Here is a 25,948-nt window from a genome sequence, read left to right on the forward strand (position 1 = left end):
CACATGGCACTAACTGACCAATGAGAGCCCAGCCGGAGTTGAATCACTTCCGCCAGCACTTTACTACGCACTCGTGCTGTAAGGTGTGAGTGTCGTGCTGTGGAAGAGTGCGCCTAAAGAGCGTTCTTCGGTATAGGTAGGGAGGAGAGGCATTGACAGCCATGTCTATCTTCACCCCCACCAACCAGATTCGCCTGACCAATGTGGCGGTCGTGCGGATGAAGAAGGGAGGGAAGAGGTTTGAGATAGCCTGCTACAAGAACAAGGTTGTGAGCTGGCGCAGTGGGGCGTAAGTATTCACCGGTTATGGAAGTATTGGATGAGGGTGTGCTTAGAAGCTAATCAGCTGTGTCTGCGCCCTCGTGTGGGCGGGGCTAGAGGAGTAGGTAGGCGTGGAATGCACACCTGTGAGCAGTAGTAAAGTCTGCATGAGAAAGTAGAAAAGCGTGCCCCCTGGAGGTAGAAATCATAACGAGAGACTTGCCTACAAACAGAGCCCTCCAGTGCTGGGCTGTCACAGATCACCAGCGACTTGCATGTAAATCTGGTTTCAGATCTTCAGCCGCTTGATTGGTCTGGCTGCAGCGCGCATGTACACGCCAGTCACTTCCCACAGCATGCAGCGCAAGCTGTAAATGTGGTCTGAGCTGCGCATTTTTTGCTCAGATCGCAATACCGCTGACTGGCATCAAGGACATTTTTGTCAGAAAGGCCTCTAGGGTCTGTTCTGTTATACAAACCTTGCCTGTCCGTGGATTTTAACATGCGGGAGTTTACTACCACTTTAAAGCTACTAAAACCATTAGGTTGCTTTATTGGCGGGACCATAATAAGTGTCTCAACTGCATATTTTTACCACCCCCAACTGCAAGTGTAAACTAAACTAAAGGGGGGGGGGCCTGTTCGCACCACACGCAGTCCTCTTTTTCTTTTTTTTTTCTCAAAAAAGCATGGAACGTTGGGTTTTTGGTTTTATGATTTTCAATGGCATAGTTCACACCAGTGCGGTCAGTTCCAGGGGAAAAAAAGTAGAATACGCTGCATTTTTCCTGCACTGGACTTTACTGGAACACTGTAAAATGCTTTAAAAATAGCACTGGGACACACATGTCCTTATTTAAGGTTAAGAAAAAAAATGCACTGGATTTCTTCAAAAACGCGCAATGTAGAAAAGCATCTGGAACGCGTCCAGACTGCTAATGGTGTGAACTTGCCCTGAAGGAAATCCCAAATTTTGAATGGTCACCAGAACAGGAACAGAGGGGGAATCTTCTAATGTGGACGTTCTGGGGACAACCAGTGATTTCTTCTCACTTCCTGCTGTGACTATGGGACAGGAAGTGAAAGATAATCTCCCCTATGGGACACAGATGGCAGAAACACCTGACAGGGATTATATATAACCCTCCCTTACCTTAACCAAAACCATGCATTCAGTTCTACTTTAAAACATTGTTGACCACTTGCCTACTCAGCATTTTCACCCCCTTTCTGCCCAGGTCAGTTTTCAGCACAGTCACACTCTTGCCGCGTACACACGCTCCTAATTTCCGACAACAAATGTTCGATGGGAGCTTGTTGTTGGAAATTCCGGCCGTGTGTAGGCTCCATCGGACATTTGCTGTCGGAATTTCCGACAACAAAAAGTTGAGAGCTGGTTCTTAAACTTTCCGACAACAAAATCGGTTCTCATAAATTCCGAGCGTGTGTAGACAATTCCGGCGCACAAAATTCCACGCATTGTCTGAATCAAGTACGAGACGGAATCGCTCGGTCTGGAAAACTAGCGTTCGTAATGGAGATAGCACATTCCTCACGCTGCAATTTTTTTTATCTTTTAATGCTGCACATTTTCTTCTAACGGAGCAGTAATGGACTGAAAAGCGCAAATCGTCTCTCTCACCAAAGTTCTACTAACAAAAGATTAGCAGAAGGATCCCAAAAGGTGGCGCACTTGGTGTTGAACTTCCCTTTTATAGTGCTGTCGTACGCGTTGTACGTGACCGCGTTCTTGGCGATCGGAATTTCCAAAAACAATTGTGCGACCGTGTATATGCAAGACAAGTTTGAGCCACGGATGTCAGCGGTGACATGCCCGCTGACATCTGACCACCAAAGTGTGACGTAGGAAAACCCCTACTTTTCCATCTGTCTGGCGGATCGTATCGGATGAGAACGGACTCTACGGTCCGACGTCATCCGATCCCCCATAGGGGAGAGCGGCACTTTGACAGGTCTGTCCCTGCACAGTGTGCAGAGACAGACCTGTCATCTGCCTGCTCAGCGGGGATCAACGGAGCGATCCCCACTGAGCTAAAGCGGAGCCCGTACATGGACAACCCCGTGTGAGGGGGCCCTAAGAGATTTTTAACACTTTCTTAAGACAGACAGTGTCTGTGGTGGTAGACTGTACTTGAAGTTTATTAAAACAGAGGTCTACCCACCGCTGCAAAAATTAAAAGACAGCAGCTACACATACTGCAGCTGCTGGCTTTTAATAATAGGACCCTTACCTGTCCTGGTGTCCAGTGTTGTCGGCACCGCAGCTGATGTTTCCATCAGCTGTCTGGTGCTGCAGCCGCCATTGCGGCTAAGGGAACCCGGCAGCATAGCCTCAAGGTGTCACGCCGGGAACCCTACTGCGCCTCCGCTTCTCTCTTCTTCTGGCCCGGCGGCAGGAGGAGGGAGCCAAGCAGTGATGTCAATGGCCACGGCTGTAGCTCCCGGAAGTGGGAACAGGATGCCTATCAGGTATCTGCCCCCCCCCCCCCAAAGGAGCCAAATGTGGCTCTGCTTTAATTCACTGGAATCTGTGAATGAATGATGTGGCTGTGTGGGCATAATCAGGTGGGGGAAGAGGAGGCAGAACATGTTACATGATTCACCATGAGTACAACTGGAACATGTTCCAAGGGTGAACTTGGCCTTGAACATTGCATACACAGCGTTGGCTTCTACCCTGGGGCATACCTGTATCTCTGCTTATCACAGAGCGCTTTGGCGTGTTGGGCTCTATTGCCTCAAGTGCGTCCCATAACTGGATTTCTACTGCACTGCTGCCTATATGTGGAAATCTGCCCCAGTTGTATCTCCATCATTGGATATCTTAGAATGGGGTATCTGATTGCCTGATTGATTGTTCGGCGACACCCCTATCTACCTGCTGCTGGTTGCTACCGTGCTGCATCAATATACTGTTTTTTATTATATAATCTCCTACATCATGGGTCTACCATCATAGGTGGAATTAATTAGGACTACCGATGATCATCAGCTATTCTGACATAATCGATAGTAAGTGAAATCGATTTTTGGCATCTACTCAAGGAATGCCCAAATAGCTTGGATGGACACGTCCATCATGATGTACTAGATTGTGAAAACAATATTTGTATACTGCAAAAAATCCTTCTTGTCTCGTCCTGAGGAAGCCCAATGGCGAAACGCGTAGGCGACTTCAAAGGATTTGTTCATAATTAATCAATTGTTTATATGTTTTTTTATTGAATTTCCATCTGTGCTGTAAAAATACTATTTTTTTCTATCTTTGTAATAAATAATATATTTTAGACATACTTCCGTCTTGCCTCAAAGTCCGACCATCGCTCACTTCGGTGATTGCGTTTTTTTTTCTTGTTCCCATTGCATAGGAAGGGAAAGCAATGTAAGATTTTTGAATATGGAAAACTAAAAAGGTTGGGACTTTACATGAGGCGCCGGGCATTAGCCGAGCACCTCCATCCCCAGGAACTTTAACAGAAAAAGACAAGGGTGGGACTTTGAATGAAAAATGCATCCCAGGAGAAGACATGGAACAATAGAATATGGCAGATATCTAGTCTGATAGAACCAAAAACATTACATGAGAGCATTGCATGACAACAATTGACAATCCGTTTTTTAATCGCATAAAAAATATAACAAAAACAATAATGACACATCTAGTATATTAGTCAAAAATTTAATGGTACATAATTCTATAACAATCAATGGTATTCGAGTATAGTAATATCTTTGGTTCATATATTAAAACGGTAAAAAAGAGTGAGCCAATTAGATGGCCTTTTGCATACCATTACTACCAACCAGTCCCTATACTAAGTGGACTGTGTCAGCTTATGTAAGTTTTATATTTTTTACCATGGAGACACGTTTCAATGAATTGGCCTCCCTCTTTTTTCTGTTTTTATATATGAACCAAAGATGTTACTATACTCGAATACCATTGATTGTTATAGAATTATGTACCATTACATTTTTGACTAATATACTAGGTGTGTTATGTCATTGTTTTTGTTATATTTTTTTATGCGATTAAAAAACTGATTGTCAATTGTTGTCATGCAATGCTCTCATGTAATGTTTTTGGTTCCATCAGACTAGATATCTGCCATATTCTATTGTTCCATGTTTTCTCCTGGGATGCATGTTTCATTCAAAGTCTCACCCTTGTCTTTTGTTAATGTAGGAATGCGTTTTTGTTAATGTAGGATTTTTAACGTAAGTAAAATGGTTAGCAGCAATTTTTTTTATATTTTTTCAAAGTTATTCTATGTGAATAATAACATTTAACACATTTAAAGTAGATGTTATCCTAATTTGGCTACAAAAGTGGAAATGCACATTAACCACTTCCATACCAGGCACTTACGCACCTTCCTGCCCAAGCCAATTTTCAGCTTTCAGCACTGTCGCACTTTGAATGACAATTGCGCGGTCATGCTACACTGTACCCAAACAATTTTTTTATCATTTTGTTCCCACAAATAGAGCTTTCTTGTGGTGGTATTTGATCACCTCTGCGATTTTTATTTTTTGCGCAACAACTAAAAAAAGACCCAAAATTTTGAAAAAAATAAAGTTTTTCTTTTTTTCTGTTTATTTTTTTTGTGAATACGTTTTATTCTTCGATTACGGGCATCGGTGAGGCGGCACTGATAGACACTGATAGGCGGCGCTGGTATGTGGCACTGATGGGCACTCATAGGCGGCACTGATGGGCACTCATAGGCGGCACTGATGGACACTGAGGGGTGGCACTGATGGACACTGAGGTGTGGCACTGATGGCATTGCTGGGCATCACTTGTGCCCATGTTGCCAGTCAGTGCCCATTTGTGTGCACGGATTAGCATCTTTCTCATTTATTTTTATTTTTTCCTGCCCCTTCCCTGGTGGGTTTCCCTGGTGGTCCAGTGTGGGCATCCGAGGGGGGGCTGCGCTGATAAACAATCAGCGCGAACCCCCCCCCCCCCCTGTCAGGAGAGCCGCCGATCGGCTCTCCTCTACTCGCGTCTGTCAGACGTGAGTGAGGAAGAGCCATCAACGGCTCTTCCTGTTTACTTCGTGATCAGCCGCGATTGGACACGGAATCTCTTTACCGAGATCGGAGATGCAGGGTGTCAGACTGACACCCCGCATCACCGATCGCCACGCTGCGCGCCCCCACGGGCGCACGCCGGCATGAAATCCTGCAGGACGTCAATAGAGGTCCAGTCAGGATTTCACAACCACTTCCCGGACGTCAATTGTATATTGACCAAACGGGAAGTGGTTAATGTTTTGGCATCACTAAATCAGCTGGGTTTTTACATCACATGTACAAGATTTGAAAAATGTTCAGTGTTTCTTCTGTGCTCAGGTGTAATGTGCACTACAGTGTAATGCATGTGTGCCCAACCTTTTGTAGAGCGAGGGCCACTTAAGCGACTTTGTAACCGGTCGTGGGCCACAATGAGTGGAGTGGGTGGATAACCAGTCTGTGTTCACTCTGCATATGCAAAGTGGACACAGACACAGCCCAATCTACTCTACGGGCCCTCTGATCCGATCAGCGCGAAGGGGATGGACTCGCTTCTGTTTTTTTTAGCAGATTGGATTGGAGGTAGGCGAGTGTAAATGGACACAAGTCTGCCGCTCCATAGAGGTGAAAGAGGGTCCAATTGGGTTGGACTGACCCATGTGAAAGGGGCCTAAAGCTGCTTTTTACACCGATGGTCTGCAATCCACCCACTCCATAGATGCAGTGCAGTGCACCTGTGGTTTTCCTGCAGGTTAGCTGCACTTTGCCATAGAATTCTATTATATCCTGCAGGTGTGGTGCACTTTCTGGAAGTGCACCAAACCCGCAGGTAATAACAGAAGTCTATGGCTCAGTTCAGGTAACCCAAAGGTGCACTTCGTTACACCTGTGGATCAGCTTGAAAGCAGCCCAGTGACCACTGCAGAACAGATATGCATATAAATATATATATATATATATATATATATATATATATATATATATATATATATTACACATACACATATACACACACACACTGATTTTAGTAATAAACTTACCTTTAATAACTGTCTTCTATTCAGGTATCGCCGGCTGTTGCTGTCCCAGGCAGAGTGCATTTGGTATCACTCTGCCTATGACAGGAGCCGGTACTTTATAGAAAAGCATTTACTCCACATCCGCTTGCTTCCTCTACCACTGGCTTCATTCACAACACTGATGTTCTGGGATGGCGGGTTTACAACCGGCGATCTGGCCTTGCCAACCCACCATCCCTGAGCAGGAGGTCGCTGGCCACATCACCGGGCCACTGTTTGGGCACCCCTGGTGTAATGCATTACAAACAAAAAATCCAGTATTGCATTTAGCCACTGGCTAAAATGTGCAATACCAGCCATAGAAATATAATTGTGTTTTATATTATTTAAATAATCATATGTATTATTTTTTTGGTCATAGGGAGAAAGATCTAGATGAGGTCTTACAGACGCACTCTGTATTCATGAATGTGTCCAAAGGTCAGGTGGCCAAGAAAGAGGATCTGGTCAAATCATTTGGAACAGAAGATCAGACTGAGATCTGCAAACAGGTATTCAAATTATGCCAGTTATGATTGCTAGTTTGCTACCAGTGTTAATTTCGTCTACGAAAATACTTTCGTCTAAATAACTCTATTTTAGTTGACTAAAACAGTTAAGCTGACTAAATCTAAAATGGTATTTTAGTCAAAAGACTATGGCTAAAACTAAATTAATATGTCAAAATTAACACTGCACTAACATAGCTTGTTTTGCTATACTTCTCCTGTTGATCACAGGAGTGCAGTTTGTTCTGCACTCTTGTGACCGGTTTTCTAAACACAGCAGGCTGAAGCTTGCTGTTGGCTGACATCACAGAGTGGGTCCAGGCTTAGACAAGATCATACCCATATGGTCGGGATCCACGCACATGCCTGGACCTGCACCCATGTCAGCATCTTGGCAAGCCGCTTAGAGCCTGAGACGGCTTCTCCTGGTCCCCCACAGCCCAGCGCTCCACTGAGCCGAGATGGGGGGAGCAGAGAGCCGGTGACTGACAGTCACCGACTCTCTGCTCACAGAGCTGTGAGAAGGGAGCAATGTTTTTACCTCCTGTTGCAGAGAATGACTTTTGGGCAAAGAAGTGTGTCAATGATTTGAGAAGGGGGAATCTGATATCTGGGAAGTCCTGTACATATGGTACTGTGATCAATCTTTGTACAGAAGTCCACAGTACTAGAAAATTATTGGGGCTTTCAGATTAAAAAGAAAAGATGACTTTTAACAGCCTAAAATTACAAAGGGCTTAGGTAGCAATCAGGTTTTAAAAGAGAAGTATGGGATTTGGTTTTTATTTTAAATCAAACTTGCCTAGCTGGATACAGCATCGGTCTCCCGCCGACTCTAATGCCCTGTACACACAATCGGTTCATCCGATAAAAACGGTCTGATGGATTTTTTCATCAGATATCCGATGAAGCTGACTTTCATCAGTCTTGCCTACACACCATCAGTTAAAAAAACTGATCGTGTCAGAACGTGGTGACTTAAAACACAACAACGTGCTGAGAAAAATGAAGTTCAATGCTTCCAAGCATGCGTTGAATTGATTCTGAGCATGCATGGATTTTTAACCAATGGACGTGCCCACAGACGATCATTTTTTTCTATCGGTTTTTTAACCATCAAATAATTTTAAAACAAGTTCCTAGTTTTTTCACCGATGGATAAAAAAACGATGGGGCCCACACATCAGACCGTTTTCATCAGACGAACCGATCGTGTGTACGCGGCATAACACTGAGAATCGTGCAGTATTTGATCGCCCAGTTTTCAATGTTAGAGCCGGCGGGGGGCAGATTCAGCATACGAGCGAACGCCAGTCCAGAAGGCAAAAACAAATTGCCTTTCTTCCATGAAATACCTACAGCGCCTATTTTTATTTGGTCTTTTGTTCTTGGCACCCAATTCCGACATCCTGGAACAGAGAGAGAATACAAAAAATAAGTACTCTCTGCAAGTTAAAAGATTGTGGTGTGTTTTATTACGCTGATGTTGATATTTTGAATATTACAAATGCCCATTGGTGACTGGTAATCTCTCTGGTACTCTAGCAAACAATTTAAAACCTTTCAAACCAGTTATAGGCTTTTTATTACAGCCTGTTAGTAAGTTTTCTCCTCACTTCCTGTCCTGGAAAGGTACATTTGGAATGGAGCAAATCTTCCCCAAATGAGTGAAAATTCCACATTTGACAGTTGTCCCCGGGTTAAATGTCTCCATCAGAAGATTTCACCTCAATCCCTTATTCCAGTGACAATTGTAAAATGTTTGATTTTGCCATACTTTCATTCACAACAAAATAAAAACATAATGTATAAATGTAACAAAAAAAAATTAATAGGGGAGTCAATGGACCCCTTTTTTTTTTTTTTTAACCATCACTCTTCTATATTTCTATAAAGTTCAAAACTAATGTTAGAAAATATTATTACGGTATACTGAAGGGGTAGTTGTTGCATGGAATACACTTCTAGCAAAAGTAGTGAATCGGTCAACAGTAAGTGGATTCAAACATCCTTGGGACAAATATAGATCTATACTAGACAAAAACGTAAAAAAAAAAAAAAAAAAACTAAACAAAATGAAGAATGAATAAAACCAAACTCAATGGACCTCGTGGCCTTTTTTTCTGCTGTCACTCTTCTATGTTTCTAAGTTGGCATGAAATACCCCATCCAGTGTATGTATGGCAGTAACCCTTTCCTCCTTTATACCCCACTTATACAGGTTTAGTAGTGGTATCCTTAATATTTCCTGCACTCATTGCAGGCATTGGGCATGTATACAGCACACAAATGATGAATATATAGGATTGCTGTTCAGAATAGCACTGAAGATCTGTAAATCTTGCTTTTAGGTCTCGTTTACAACAGATGCAGTCAGGTGTGTTTTTAAACAAATGTACGCATAAATGTAGTATGAATGCATATGCAAGAAAATGTATGCATTCTAATAAGTCTAGTTTCCACTATTACGTTGCTTTCATGTACATTCAAAAAAAAAAAAAATTATGCGCTTTGAGACAAAGCATGTAAACATGTCATACGCCTATCGAGAAGGCTTGCTGGCAAGGCATCTGTGTTTCTACACATATGATTTGCTTCCGTTATGAGCACCAGCTCGTGTTTTTAATAAATATATGCAGCATCCTTATCCTTCCTCCAATGTGTTTGTTACAAACGGCCTGCCTGGGTTTGTCAACTTGGAGCTGCTCGGCTTGATTGTTGGATTAGGACCGCCACGGGTATTTAGGGGCGCCTGTTATGGCACAAGCTTGATTGTATGGCTTGCCTGTGCCATTACTGGAGATCCATAATATCCGGTAAGAGGCTCATTTGTGGTGGAAAGATTTATTTTCAAAAAATGCATGCAAAACATACATGCAGAAACACGCAGTGAACACAGATTGTGCTGTAAATTTAACCTTTAAAGCAGAACTGAGGTTCTGCGGTAACAAACGGCAAGCTTTTATTGCCGAAGAGACATGCAATGTCTCAATTAAAGGTCCCTACTTGCCTGCTCACTGTTTTCTCAAGCGCTGTAAACTCTGCATGAGCAGTTGTGCTTACAGTGCCAAGCTGATCTGTGCGCTGGAGTGAGGTCATCCTGCACCAGCCAAACAATACAAGATGCTAGCAAGGGACTAGGTATTCACCCTTTTAGTTTGCTTTAAATTAATTATTTGAATATACCTTCATGATGAGATTGTATTAAATGTTTTATGCATGGTATATTTGCGCAAATGTTTTATGTTTAACTTTGGTCTTCTTTTATGTTACAGATTTTGTCAAAGGGGGAGCTTCAGGTATCTGAAAGAGAGCGGAGTACACAACTAGAGCAAATGTTTCGGGATATTGCAACCATTGTGGCTGAAAAATGTGTTAATCCAGAGACAAAGAGGCCATATACTGTGAACCTCATTGAAAGAGCAATGAAAGACGTCCATTATTCGGTGAAAGCCACAAAGAGCACAAAGCAACAGGTAAGTAAAACATTGTTACATAAAGGAGAACTCCAAGCAAATGACAAAGCATTATTTAATCTTGTAATGTATTTTTTAAAAAACATTTTGAAATACAGCTTGTATTAATACAATAATTTGTCATTATATTCGATTTCTATGATCCTATGCACAGCAGCCCTCAAACGGTGAAAGAGGGGCAGCACTGTGAGCCAGATATTGTTCTGTTGCTTTGTACAATGCTATCAGTTTAATGCTGAACATGAATGATGTACACTGAAGAAAAGGAAAAATCTTCCTGCGTGTACTGTAGGCTTGCATCAGATAAGTCATTACCATTGGGCATTATAAAACTCTGCACATGACATGGTGCATGCTTGCAGCTGAAGACTCATGTAGGTCATATGTGGCACATACTGTATAGCTGAGATTATGTAATGTTGATGAGTGAAATCATAGGCACAAATTTTACAAAATATTCATATGCGATGGCATAAGTATAGTAATTCAGGTGTCACTGAATTAGACTGTTGTACAGGTATTCATTTACATTTTATGTTTATATGTGCATTTACATCAATCATTCAGTTGACTAATGGAGGAAACAAACTTCCTGCACATAGCTGTTTTATGTACTAGTACAGGGGTCTCAAACTGATGGCCCTCCAGCTGTTGCAGAACTACAAGTCCCATGAGGCATTGCAAGGCTGACAGTTACAAGCATTACTCCCACAGGCAGAGGCATGATGGGACTTGTAGTTTTGCAACAGCTTGAGGGCCGCCAGTTTGACCCCTGTACTACTACAGGTGAAACTCCTCAAAAAATTTGAATATCGTGCAAAAGTTTATTTATTTCACTAATGCAACTTGTGAAACTAATATATAAGAGAGACTCCTTACATGCAAAGCAAGATAGTTGAAGCTGTGATTTGTCATAATTGTGATGATTATGGTTTACAGCTCATGAAAACCCCAAATCCACGATCTCAGAAAATTAGAATATTGTGAAAAGGTGCAATATTCTAGTCTCAAAGTGTTCCACTCTAATCAGCTAATTAAGCCATAACACCTGCAAACGGTTCCTGTGCCTTTAAATGGTTTCTGTCTGGTTTAGTAGGAATCACAATCATGGGAAAGTCTGCTGACCTGACAGTTGTTCCTAAAACCATCATTGACACCCTCCATAAGGTGGGAAAGCCTCAAAAGGTAATTGCAAAAGAAGTTGGATGTTCCCAAAGTGCTGTATTAAAGCACATTAATTGAAAGTTATGTGGAAGAAAAAGGTGCACAAGCAGCAGAGATGACCGCAGCCTGGAGAGGATTGTCAGGAAAAGGCCATTTGGTGTTGGGGACTTTCACAAGGAGTGGACTGAGGCTGAAGTCGGTGCATCAAGAGCCACAGCACACAGACGGATCCTGGACATGGGCTTCAAATGTCGTATTCCTCTTGTCAAGCCACTCCTGACCAACAAACAACGTCAGAAGCATCTTACCTGGGCTAAAGAAAAAACAGACCTGGTCTGTTGCTCAGTGGTCCAAAGTCCTCTTTTCTGATGAGAGCAAATTTTGCATCTCATTTGGAAACCAAGGACCCAGAGTATGGAGGAAGAATGGAGAGGCACACACTGCAAGATGCTTGAAGTCCAGTGTGAAGATTCCACAGCCTGTGTTGATTTGGGGAGCTGTGTCATCTGCTGGTGTTGGTCCACTGTGCTTCATTAAGTCCAGGGTCAACGCAGCCGTCTACCAGGAGATTTTGGAGCATTTGATGGTTCCTTCTGCAGACGAGCTCTATGGGGATGCTGACTTCATTTTCCAGCAGGACTTGGCACCTGCCCACACTGCCAAAAACACCAAAACCTGGTTCCAAGACAGTGGGATTACTGTGCTTGATTGGCCAGCAAACTCGCCTGACCTGAACCCCATAGAGAATCTATGGGGCATTGCCAAGAGAAAGATGAGACATGAGACCGAACAATGCAGAAGACCTGAAGGCCGCTATTGAAGCATCCTGGTCTTCCATAACACCTCAGCAGTGCCACAGGCTGATAGCTTCCATGCCACGCCACATTGAGGCAGTAATTGCTGCAAAAGGGGCCCAAACCAAGTACTGAGTACATAGGCATGCTTCTACTTTTCAGAGGTCCGATATTGTTCTATGTACAATTCTTGTTTTATTAATTGCATGCAATATTCTAATTTTCTGAGATTGTGGATTTGGGGTTTTCATGAGCTGTAAGCCATAATCATCACAATTATGACAAATCACGGCTTGAACGATCTCGGTTTGCATGTAATGAGTCTATCTCCTATATTAGTTGCACCTTTTAAGTTGCATTAGTGAAATAAATGAACTTTTGCACGACATACTAATTTTTCGAGTTTCACCTGTAAATACCCCTTCTGTTTGTTCTATAATAGACTACTGATCAGACTGATCGGCCACACACAATTTGGTTGCATTAACTGCCTGCAAAGTCTGGCAGTCTGCATCAAGGGATTCGATTTACTTATTTTCTTTCTGTTCCACTGGATACTGTTAAATGCTGTAGCTGAGGCTGGGTTCACACTGATGTGGTTTACTGCATTGCATGTTACTTGTACAGGAATCGCACCAGATTTCTGTACAAATGACATGCAAATTCAGTGCTGTGCGAATTAAGCTATACATAATGTATAAAATAACCTAAATAGTGCTGCGCTATTATAACAATTGCCATATGTAATCAATGGTGATAAATCTCTCTAACCAATTAAGGAAAAAGGCATAGTAAATAGGAGAAATTAAGTGCTAAAAAGTTTTTTTTATATTTACAGTGATTGATTAAAGTGAATTCAAATATAACAGTACATCAATGGCGCAAAAAAATCCAATGTGCTTGTGCTCTCCACCACCAGTTTCACAGGCTGCTCACATCTGAGTTAAATCAGCAATGTTCCCCTCTAGGGATAATAGAGATTACTGGCCTGGTACTGATAATCAACCTCCCTTCCTCCAAGACACCTGCTCCAATGGGACATAAATCGCGATCCTCTCGCCAAATACCATAAGTATGTAAAAGAAGGAAGGCAAAATCTAGTCCTCTCTGTTTTTAAAAGGTTTATTCTCATAAAAAAAGGTAGTAATAAAACTCACAAGGATGGCACTGTAAGCCGTGCAAGCTGCAAGCACATTCAGGCACAATAGATCTCGAGATGGCTGCAATGTGACGTCAATATGCAAGCTCCGCCCCTTAGACATGTGTCTGGGCTTTGACTTCTTCAGTAGGGTACGTGTTCCGGAGCAGCAGTGCCACTTTATACGGTCGGCAAGTGGTTAACCATACAGGAAGTGTGTTACTGCTTTAATCGGCAAGCGAAAAATGGTTAAGGGGGGGAAAAAAACGCAGGCACTTACAGTTAAAGCAGTAATAAACTGAAAACCATACATTTTATTTCACTGCATCTTATGAGTTCTGGGGGCTGCATTAGTTTTAATTTTTGTCATTTTTCTTTATAGCTAGTAATCAGGCCAGTAAGTCTGTACTCTTTCAACAGAACAAGCTGCAGATGTATGACATTTGTTTTAAAATAAGCTTAAAAAAAAGACAATTTATTCTTGAATATCTATATGCTGTGGTAAATGTAAATGACCAGCTATAATGTTGGGGAACAAAATATTGAATGCAGTCTGAGAAACGTACATGCATATACGGTGCCTTGAAAAGGTATTCATACTCTTTGACACTTTCCACATTTGTCATGTTACAACCAAAAACTTAAATGTATTTTATTGGGATTGTATGTGATGGACCAACACAAAGTGGCACATAATTGTGACGTGGAAGGAAAATGATAAATGGTTTTCAAATCTTTTTTACAATTAAATATGTGAAAAGTGTGGTGTGCATTTTTATTCTGCCCCTTTACTCTGTGACCCCTAACTAAAATCTAGTGCAGCGGTTCTCAACTTGGGGCTCAAATGACGATTTTCCAGGGGGTCACAGAATCCTGGGCTGTTCCTGAAGCCTGCGCTGTTCTCCCAGCCTTCTGCCAGCACTGTCACGCATCCCAAGGTTGCGAGCCATTAATCAAGTGGAACCAATTGCCTATAGAGTCCACCTGTGTGTTATTTAATCTCGGGATATAGATATTCCCACACTACCTGAGCTAAGAAAATATATATGTTTGGTTGCAGCAAGCGCCAACGCCCCCCAACAAAAAGTATAATAAAATATATGTTGCTGCGCTCCAAATAAAATCAATTCAAGTGCTAAGATAATTCATGTAAAGTGTGTGTGTGCAAGATCATAAACACTAAAAAGAATTCAGCAATATTAAATTCATGCACTAAAAAAAAAGCATAACAAATATATAATGATAAATAAGTGATGGCTATTACACGTACAATAAGTGGAAATATTCCAATATGGTACGGTATCCAAAGATAATATAGATCTATACAAAATAAAGTGCAAGTGCCATAAAAGTTCACAGTGAATATATATCATAATATATATTTACTGTGAACTTTTATGGCACTTGCACTTTATTTTGGATACCGTACCATATTGGAATGTTTCCACGAATTGCACATGTAATATCCATCACTTATTAATTATTTATCATTGTAGATTTTTTATGCATTTTGTTTTTTTAGTGCATGAATTTAATTCATATTCCTGAAATCTTTTTAGTGTTTATGGTCTTGCACACGTAGCACTTTACATGAATTATTTTAGCGTTTGCATTTATTTTATTTGGAGCGCAGCACCATATATTTGTTTTTTTTTATTAATCTGACTATAAATACAGCTGTTCTGTGAAGCCATCAGAGGTTTGTTAGAGAACCTTGGTGAACAAACAGCATTATGGAGGCCATGGAACACACCAGACAGGTCAGGGATAAAGCTGTGAAGAACTTTAAAGCAGTGTTGGGTTATGAAAAAAAAAGAAGCTGTGCACATCTCACGGAGCACTGTTAAATCCATCATCCAAAAATGGAAAGAGTTTGGCACAACTGCAAACCTACCAAGATATGGCCGTCCACCTAAACTGACAGGCCGGGCAAGGAGAGCATTAATCGGAGAAGCAGCTAAGAGGCCCATGGTGACTAGAGGAGCTGCAGAGATCCACAGCTCAGGTGGGAGAATCTGTCCACAGGACAACTATTAGTCCTGCACTCCACAAATCTGGCCTTTTTATGGAAGAGTGGCAAGAAAAAATACATTATGGACTGAAAGCCATAAGAAGTCCCATTTGCAGAAGAATGTGCTCTGGTCAGATAAAACCAAAATTGTACTTTTTGGCCTAAAGGCAAAGCGCTATGTGTGGCGGAAAACTAACACTGCACATCACCCTGAGCACGCCATCCCCACCATGAAACATGGTGGTGGTGGCATCATGTTGTGGGGATGCTTTTCTTTAGCAGGGACAGAGAAGCTGGTCAGAGTTGATGGGAAGATGGATGGAGCCAAACGCAGGGCAGTCTTAAAAGCCTGTTTAGTCTGAAAAAGACTTGAGATTGGGGTGGAGGTTCACCTTCCAGCAGGACAACAACCCTAAACATACAGCCAGAGCTACAATGGAATGGTTTAGATCAAAGCATATTCATGTGTTTTAGAATGGCCTTTAGAATGGATTTAGAATGGCCCAGACCTAAATCCATTTGAGAATCTGTGGCAAGACATAAAAATTGCTGTTCAGACACTCTCCATCCAATCTGACAGAGCTTGAGCTATTAAAGTGGATACACACCATCATATTTTCTTCAGATTTACCAAAACCATGTAGTGCAAGGGCCTGCCTGATTGCATACAAATTGAAACTCTTAAAGCGGGGGTTCCGCGGGATATCGTTTTTTTTTTTTTCCCCTCTAATCCACAGCGCTTACCTTTACTCCCGCACTATCAGGGTGTCCCACTCCTTAAGCCATCCGATGCGCTGTAATTCGTTAATTTATATTTTTGATTCTAATCCGATGGACGTTTCCATCTTACCTGTTGGCACTGTGAAAAAATTTCCCTCTCCTAGATGTGCAAAGCTGGTAGAGACATCCCTAAAAAGACTTGCAGCTGTGATTGCAGTGAAAGGTGGTTCTATAAAGTAGGGCTGAATACAAATGCACGCCACACTTTTTCTTTTACATATTTTTCACATACTTATTTGTAGCAATTTTATAATATACCTTCCACTTCACAATTATGTGCCACTTTGTGTTGGTCAATCACATAAAATCCCAATTTACATTTTCAGTTTTAGGACATTTGTTTGGTTTTCTAATTGTTAGTGGGGTCTAACTGATGTTGATTGTAGACCATAGTGACAGGAAAGTTCAAAGGAGCAGAATGGAAAACTTTTCGGTGGAACACTTTTAGATTTTTTTTTTGGAAGTGTAATGTGATTTTCATTCAGAAATTTACATTCATAATAAAACTGATGTTAGAAATTTCACTTGCTTTTAATAACATATATTTATTCATTCATTGAATGTAAAAAAAAAAAAATTGTATGGAATATTCTCATCTGAAAATGTATGTGTATGGCCAGCATAAGACACTAAGTAGCAGCAGAATGCTTTTTTTTTTTTTTCCTCCCTTACCTGTCATGATGGGGTTAAAAAGTTAGCCCTTTATAGTACAAAAAACGCAGATAATCACGACTATGTAAGGGGTTTATTTTATACAGTGGTAATATATAATAGTATAGAGTGCCCCTATAGCAAGATAAAGAAATCTGCCTTTAGAATCGCTCTCTTCCTTCTGTTACGTCTAAGCATAAAAAACTTTCTTTTTTTTTTTTAAAGTGCAGGTTCACCCAAAAAGTTAATTTTTAACATTGGATTGATGCTCATTTTGTCTAGGGGAATCGGGTGTGTTTTTTTTTTTTTTTTTTTATCGAAGCAGTACTTACCATTTTAGAGAGCGATCTTCTCCTCCGCTTCCGGGTATGGGCTGCGGGACTGGGCGTTCCTATTTGATTGACAGGCTTCCGACGGTCGCATACATCGCGTCACAATTTTCCGAAAGTAGCCGAACGTCGGTGCGCAGGCGCAGTATAGAGCCGCACCGACTTTCGGCTACTCGTGACGCGATGTATGCGACCGTCGGAAGCCTGTCAATCAAATAGGAACGCCCAGTCCCGAAGACCATACCCGGAAGCGGAGGAGAAGATCTATCTCTAAAACGGTAAGTACTGCTTCGATTTAAAAAAAAAACACCCGACTCCCCATGACAAAACGAGCCTCAATCTAATGTTAAAAAAAAATTTCGGGTGAACTCCCGCTTTACGTAAAACAAAAAAAAAAAATGAACCTCAAAAAAATCTGAAAGTGTACTATGCAGACTGTCAATGTTTGAATGCATGTGCATTGTTTTTCAGGCCTTGGAAGTCATAAAACAGCTTAAAGAAACCATACAGATTGAGCGTGCTCAAATGAGATTGAGGTTTATCCTTCCTGCCAAGGATGGTAAACGACTGAAGGAAAAGCTGAAACCATTAATCAAGCATGTTGAAAGTGAAGATTTTGACCAGGAACTGGAAATTGTAAGCAAATATCTTTTGAAACCCTTAACAAACTGCTCTTATTTTGCTCTTTTGTTCTGTTAAACCATTGAAAATATTTTGGCATACAGTAACTATTTTATATAATTGCAAAAAATGAAGAAAAAAAATCTTTTGATCCTGCCAGGTACCTATTGAGCTGATAACTTTCTGTGCTCTCTGCTTATGCTGCAATCTTTTAGCATTGTTCCAATCTATCTTTGAACTACAAAACACCCTCTGTTATAGAGCTGAGGAGAGGAGGAGGTGTAGTCCTAACACATTTCCTGTCCTCCATAAGACCCCTTTGACACTGAAGACACAAAGAAGGGGTTAAAAGCGCTGCTTCTGACGCGCATTGCAGGTGCTTCGGCAGCGCTGCCCATTGCATTCAATGGCAGGGGAGGTGCAGGAGCGGTGTATACACTGCTCCCGCACCGCCCCAAAGATGCTGCTTCTGTCCTGCAAGCACACCGCCCCAGTGTGAAAGCACTCAGGCTTTTACACTTGGAGGGCAGTTTACAGGCGCTATTTTTAGCGCTAAAACTTCTGTAAAGGGGTCTAAAGTATAATGGGTGAGTATTGTCACCCTAGAACAGGACATGTGTTCCTGGCAGAATTACCAGGTTAAATTTAAAGGAAAGAAAGTCTAAAAAAGCAAAACCGATGCAACCACCACATCTAATGAATGATAAGTTGGTTGCAATATATAACCTTTTGGCGTTTGAGTTTACATACAATTTTCAAATCGTCCTGTCGGCTATTATGTTTAAAATGGGGGGGGGGGGGGGAATTAAAATACCGTTATGTATTTTTGTAACATTTTAAGTAATAAAGTGGTTGTAAAGGCTGAAGGTTTTTTTATCTTAATGCATTCTCTGCATTAAGATACAAAAAAAGCCTTCCGTGTGCAGCTTTCTCTCCCAGCTCAGTGAGCTCACCCCCCCCCCCCTAATACTTAAGCCCCATTTTGATCCAATGATGTCCACTTCCACTGCTGTCAATCACAGCCAGTGCAGTGGAAGAGGCAGGCAGGGCCGCGCCGCACTGAGTGTGTCTTATTGGCACAGAGACATCTTGGGAGTGATCAAGCATGAGTGCCACTTGCTATGGGTTACTCGGCAAGAGGGAGGAGCCAGGAGTGTGGGCAGGGGACCCGAGAAGAGGAGGATTGGGGCTGCTCTGTGCAAACCACTGCACAGAGCCGATAAGTATAACATGTTTGTTTTTAAAAAACAAAAAATCACATTTATCCTTGTGCAACTAGCACATGGAAAGTGTAAGCCTGCTACTATAAAGTTATTTGTAGCTGGTTTATTGCTTTGCATTATGTTCTGATTTTGATCCATATGTACACTGCTGACTCAGAGGAGAGTCAACTGCAACAGTTAGAGGATCTTCACCCTGGGGGGAAAAAAAATCAGTCTGCATCTATAAATACTGTATCTGCTGGCTTTTAATAAATAAGACACAACCGGAAAGGAAATAAAGTCTCTACAAAGTGGGAGGAAAGCTCCTCTAATTCATTGTCGCTGGAACCGGCGAATGCATTAAGGGCCAGTTCACACCAGACGCAGTTCCGTGTGCTTTTTTTCTGCACAAAACGCATGCACATTGTTTTCCATTTATTCCAATGGCTCTAGTTGGCACCATGCAGTCAGTTTCTGCATCGGAAACTGACTGCATTGTGTGAACTAGAGCCATTGGAATACATGGAAAACACTGTGCATGCGTTTTTAGTGCAGAAAGAATACACACAAAACTGTACGGAACTGTGTCTGGTGTGAACTGGCCCTAAAAGATGTCCCCTTTTATTTCTGGTGACCCCTGCAAAAATGTTACATTTCCCAAAACTTTCTTTCTGAGTATTAGTGCTCACCAAAAATAAAAAATCAAGTGTGAATTTCCCCAACAGGAACATTTAAATAAATATCTACCAGGGGTTTCCACACTATTACATTCTATTCATATTACTAAACGATTTGGCTTTCAATATACTTTACTATTTACACACATAAATTTGAATAAAGAGATTGGATATACCTGATAAACTAGTTCTTCCTTAGATGATTTAATCATATTAAGCAGCACACATTTAATGAAAATTATTAAACTGTGTGGGCTAGAGAGAGCAATGTACCCAACCTGCTGTAAAAAACGAAAAGATAACCCGAGGTAGCATGATTGTAAACTTACAATGAACAAAAACCCCTTGTTACGTCGTTATTTACCCATACTGTGGTAACAACAGAAGTCTGGTTTCTGTGTTTACAAGTGACAGCTCTGCACTCTGTGTATAACCACCTGAACTCTGCATTCTGTATGTAATGCAATCCTGGTATTTAATGCCCCTTTAAGACCCTTTCTACTGTTTGTGAAATCTGAACGGGGTTGTGGGGGTGTGTGTGTATGTGTATATGTATATAGTGTGTATGTGTATATGTATATAGTGTGTGTGTGTGTGTATGTATATGTGTAATATATGTATATGTGTAATATATGTATATGTGTAATATATATATATATATATATATATATATATATATATATATATATATATATATATATATATATATTCTCTAATTTTTTTTTTTTTTTTTGGCCAAAAAATGGTATTTTTGTTATTTTGTTCATCATTTTTTTTAACTGTCTTTTTTATTGCTATCCCATAGGATCAACAACATCCCATGTAGCAGCAGGGTCCATGACAGACAGATCTATGGAGAGATCTGAGGTCTATTAGACCCCCAAATCTCAAAAGCTTATCAGACACAGATCTGTCTGGCTGCTTTCCTGGCCACTAACGGCCAGGTAAACAAAGTGCTGGAAGTGACAAAGTCCTTGTCGCTTCCGTAGTCAGTTCCTCCCTCTCTGTATCGTACCGCTGGTCAGATCGCTCCCTGGCTCTGCTATCAGATGACATAGCCCGGCAAAAGCGGTAAAGGGAAGGGGTGAAGAACTCCTTCCACCTCCCGCAGAAGTCATCAAGTGGCTGTTCAACCACTCGAATCAGTTCTGCTGAACAGGGAATCACCGGCTGCAATATTTGATACCAGGATGATGCCTGCAGGTGTAGGCATCTTCCCGGTATAACCACTTCAACCTAAGGACTTCCATGGAAGTCCTACGGTATTGAAGTGGTTAAACCTAAAAATCTATGTATCCAAATATGCCACTAAAGCCTGTTACACACGATGATTGTCCTTCCCTTTTTTTTTTTTTTATATATATTACATTTTTTTTCTTTTCTTTTCTTTTTAATTTGCATGCTAATTTCAGCTCAAACCTGAAGAGTTTACTAAAGTCACATTCTCGTACAACAGAATAAAATTTCGGAAGTGATGTAATGTGTTGTAGTGTATTTGTATTGCATTTTCGACAACTGTACTGATAGAATGAAAATTGTACGATCTGGCATCGTACATAAAAGAATTTCATGCATGTCTGATCGGACGAACTGTCATGATCGGCTCTGTATTTATGATCCAATAATCATACGATCGCTCTGAGAACTGTATTTTTCATACAACTTTTTTTATTGTGTGTATGGGGCTTGAAGCTTTTTTTTTCCCCCCAAAAAAAAAAAAAATGACATATAATATGAACAGACTATAAAATTAAAAAAAATATAAAATACATAATCGAAGCTTCTCTGTAGGGATCGAACGTTTTTCGGCCACAAATGCCCGATTATTACCGATTATTGCTTCAAGGGATTTTACTGAGGTGATGCCTGCAGCTGTACTGTTCTTTAGAGTTCTTTAGTTGGCTTTATTGTAATAACAACCAATGCAGTTCAGCAGCCACTCGGCTGTAATTACAAGCCGAGGTAGGGGACGTCCCCCCCCCCAGGCCCGAGCAACCAGCCGGCATGTCTGCCAGCTGGCCGAAGACCCCAACAAAGCCGATGCTTCATTCGCGTCTCGGATCTAGTAACCTGGAAGAAATGTCATGACATCACTTCCCAGATAACTGGCATCTTAAAGGCACCAGATTAAAAAAATATAAAGTATTCAAAAATGCAGATCTTTTTGTTTTGAATACTTTCAAGTGCAGTGGAGGGGTATGGGGTCTTATAGCCCCCCGATCCCTCTATAAAGTGTACCTGTCACTGCCTAGTACTGTCACAAGGGATGTTTACATTCCTTGTGACAGCAATAACAATAGTTGAAAAAAGTGTGTGTGTGTGTGTGTGTTTGTTTTCAGAGAGTCCACAGCAGTCAGTTGTCAGGTTTGAGGGCATTGCAGCCCATTTTTTTTAAAAGGAAACAAAAGTTCACACATAGGATTTCCCACCCAGGGGTTCTTCTCCAGTAAGGTTCACATAACCAAAAATGCCAGGCCTCCTGGCTCCTAGGCTTACTTTGCCTTGCTGTTACCTGCTAAACCTGGCCCACTCCTGGCCTCAACAGGATTCTCCAACCCACTGTCTCCCAAACTTCAGGACTTCCTTTAGCCCCCTTGGACATGCTAGTCACCTCAGGTCTACCAGCCTCCCAGTCCGTCGGGCACGAAGTCCCCCCACACCAGAGATGTAGTCTCACACACACACAGACAGCTTTCCCCACACAGGTCTGTCGTGATACTACAGCAGCAGCAACAAGCTTCTCACACTCCACCTTCCTCTACTCTCACCAGCCCCTCGTTATATGGGCGGTGTGCACCTAGGCACACAACCTGCTGGCTATTCATAAGACCTGGACACAGGGTTGGAGATCCCATCCCACCCAAGTCTCTGCCAGATCTCCAAACACAGCCCCATATGAGCTTGGCAAAACCTGAAGAAAGCTGCCAAAACATTTTTGTCAGTTTAAAAGCTATGCTCTGTAGTTCTGCAGTCCGCTGACATATCTTTGAGCGGGCGTAACGTATCCTATTTACGTTACGCCTCCACAACTTAGACGGGCAAGTGCAGTATTCTTAAAGCACTTGCTCCGTAAGTTGCGGCGGCGTAGCGTAAATAGGCCGGCGTAAGCCTGCCTAATTCAAATGTGGAAGATGTGGGCGTGTGTTATGTAAATGTTATGTGACCCTACGTAAATGACGCTTTTTAGGAACGGCGCATGCGTCGTCCGTGGACATATCCCAGTGTGCATTGCTCCAAAGTACGCCGCAAGGACATATTGGTTTTGACGTGAACGTAAATTACGTCCAGCCCCATTCACGGACAACTTACGCAAACGACGTAAATTTTTGAAAATTCGACGCGGGAACGACGTCCATACTTAACATTGGTACGCCTCATATAGCAGGGTTAACTTTACGCCGGGAAAAGCCTAACGTAAACTGCGTATCGGTACTGCGTCGGCCGGGCGTACGTTCGTGAATTCGCGTATCTAGCTGATTTACATATTTCTAGGCGTAAATCAGCGTACACGCCCCCTAGCGGCCAGCGTAAATATGCAGTTAAGATACAACGGCGTAAGACACTTACGCCGGTCTGATCTAATACAAATCAATGCGTAACTGATTCTAAGAATCAGGCGCATAGATATGACGGCGTATCTGGAGATACGCCGGCGTAACTCGTTTGAGAATCCGGGCCTCTGTGTTCATTTTTGCTCCGTGTGTGTGTGTATAATATATAATATATATATATATATATATAATCGGGGTGTGTGTGTGTGTGTGTGTGTGTGTGTATATATATATATGTATGTATATATATATATATATATATATATATATATATATATATATATGTGTGTGTGTGTGTGTGTAGATAGATAGATAGATAGATAGATAGATAGATAGATAGATAGATAGATAGATAGATAGATAGATAGATAGATAGATTTATTTATTTAATTTTTTATGTACACAATAACGGCTATAGGCCTGAGAGGTGGCCGAAATATCGGTATCGTATCCGCACCAAAAAAAATATATATATCGGGCGATCACTACTACTGTTTTTTCTTATTACATTACAAAATGGGTTCTAATGACCAATTTCGAGATCTAAATATACACAGCTTAATGTTGGCCATCGTTTTTTTTTTTTTTTTTTTTTTTTTTTTTCCCTGATGGTTTACAATAAAAATATATATATATATTTTTTTTTTTGCATGTTAATATGTTGTGATTTAAAATATGCTGTTTTCCTCACTTAGGTGTGCTTAATTGATCCAGGCTGCTTTCGGGAAATTGATGAGCTGATACGATGTGAGACCAGAGGAAAAGGCACCTTGGAAGTTCTGAGCTTGAAAGATGTAGAAGAAGGAGATGAGAAGCTAGAATAAGAGAAATCCTACACTGATGCTTGTTCACTATAGACTTTAATATCTTTCCGCAATTTAAAGCTTGGTTTTAAGACCTAGAGCAGTCAGCCTTTGTATTCATAATGGCTATTTTGGAAGAGTGCCCTTCCATCACAACTGACAAATGAAGAACTTTGAATCCTCTGTGTATAACATTTGCCAGTGAAGTTAATCCAATATATTGCTGAAGGAGTTACTCACGCTAACACAGTAACATTTAATGACTTTATAACTACAGAGGTTTTACGATTTTTGAAAGATTTTCAATTTTGTTTTGAAATGCATCATCTCCATAGAAAAGAAATAGGCATTCGATTTAGCCTTTCAACAACTTACAGCAAGTGTGCCTCACTGCTAATTTTTTTTTTTTTTTTTTTTTTTTTACTTATTTGCTTTACTACAGTTTAGTCTGACTTTTATCAACATGTTGGAGGATGTTTACAACATACACTAAGCAGTTATTTAGCTGTAACCATGATGGCCACCACTATGCCATGTTACTAGACCCTTATGCCTTGTACACACAACCGGTTTTCCCGTCAAAATAAACTCAGACGGTTTTTCCAATGGAATTCCGCTCAAGCTGTCTTGCATACACACGGTCACACTAAAATCCGACCATCAAGAACGCAGTGACGTACAACACTACGACGAGCCGAGAAAAAATGAAGTTCATTGTTTCTGAGCATGCGTCGTCTTGATTATGAGCATGCATGGTTTTTAGTTAGTTGGAATTGCATCCAGACGAACGTAAATTCCGATAGAAATTGTTTTCATCAGAAAAATTGAGAACATGTTCTCTATCTAATTCCGTCTGAATTTCTGACGGAAAAAGTCCGATGGGGCATACACACGGATGGAATATCCGATGAAAAGCTTCCGTCTGACTTTTTCCTTAGGAAATTCCGCTTGTGTGTACAAGGCATTATGCCGCGTACACACCATCACTTTATGTGATGAAAAAAAATGACGTTTTTAAAAACGTCACTTTAATTGACTGTGTGTGGGGGAAAACGTCGTTTTATGTCTTGTAAAAAACGACCAAAAAAAATTGAAGCATGCTTCAATTTTATGTGTCGTTTTTCAAAAGTGCACTTTTTACTTCACAGAAATTGACCGTGTGTAGCAAAAAACGTCGTTTTGTAAGACGTTTTTTCATCCATGCATTCCCAGAAGCTACTTCAATGGTAAAACGTGGTGGAACGTAACCTCACTTTGCAAGAACATTGTGAGAAAAACGATGGTGTGTAGGCAACTTCGTCTTTGAAAATTGAAGTTTCAAAAACGTCATTTTTTACTTCACAGAAAGTGTCGTTTTTTTTCATCACATAAAGTGATGGTGTGTACGGGGCATTAGAGTTGATTTTTTTTAAAGCACATCTGAAGGGTTGCCAAGCATAACTTTAAAGAAACTTGATGTTTCAGAAAATACAAGGTGGTGGACAACTGTTTAAAATAAGTTTAGTGTTTGATAATCGCTGTTTGACTAATTCTTTTTAATTTATTAAGAAATACATAAAATATATTTTTGTGGGCTATTTTGTGAAACTTAAATGATATTTACATTTGTATGTCTATTTGATAGTAATGTTGGTTAAAGCACTTGGGTTTAGGGCTTCCCCAAAGTATTTGGTGAATTTCATTGTAAAAGCATATAGTCAGTATGGTAATGGTTGTTTCCTCCACAAAAAAACGTTCTTCATACCAGAGCAGCAGCTTGGTACACTTGGGTCACTGCAGACAGCACAGATCTGTACAACAATGATTAGTATCCTTTCTATAGCATGTGGAAACCTTCCACTGACCACTGCAATTATAGTAATCAGCAATGTTTGCAATGACTT

At 41.0% G+C, this 25,948-nt stretch overlaps 1 protein-coding gene across 1 annotated transcript; it reads left to right on the top strand.

The window, feature by feature from the left end:
* The first annotated feature begins 34 nt into the window (after positions 1 to 34).
* SBDS (SBDS ribosome maturation factor) lies at positions 35 to 24,439 on the top strand. The gene is made up of 5 exons (XM_040336751.1): positions 35 to 289; positions 6,742 to 6,871; positions 10,144 to 10,344; positions 17,683 to 17,847; positions 23,958 to 24,439. Exons 1-5 carry the CDS (start codon positions 162 to 164, stop codon positions 24,084 to 24,086), a joined length of 753 nt encoding a protein of 250 aa, XP_040192685.1. The 5' UTR covers positions 35 to 161; the 3' UTR covers positions 24,087 to 24,439.
* Positions 24,440 to 25,948: the final 1,509 nt, after the last annotated feature.

Source organism: Rana temporaria, chromosome 2 (genome assembly GCF_905171775.1).
Source record: "Rana temporaria chromosome 2, aRanTem1.1, whole genome shotgun sequence".
NCBI lineage: Eukaryota > Metazoa > Chordata > Amphibia > Anura > Ranidae > Rana > Rana temporaria.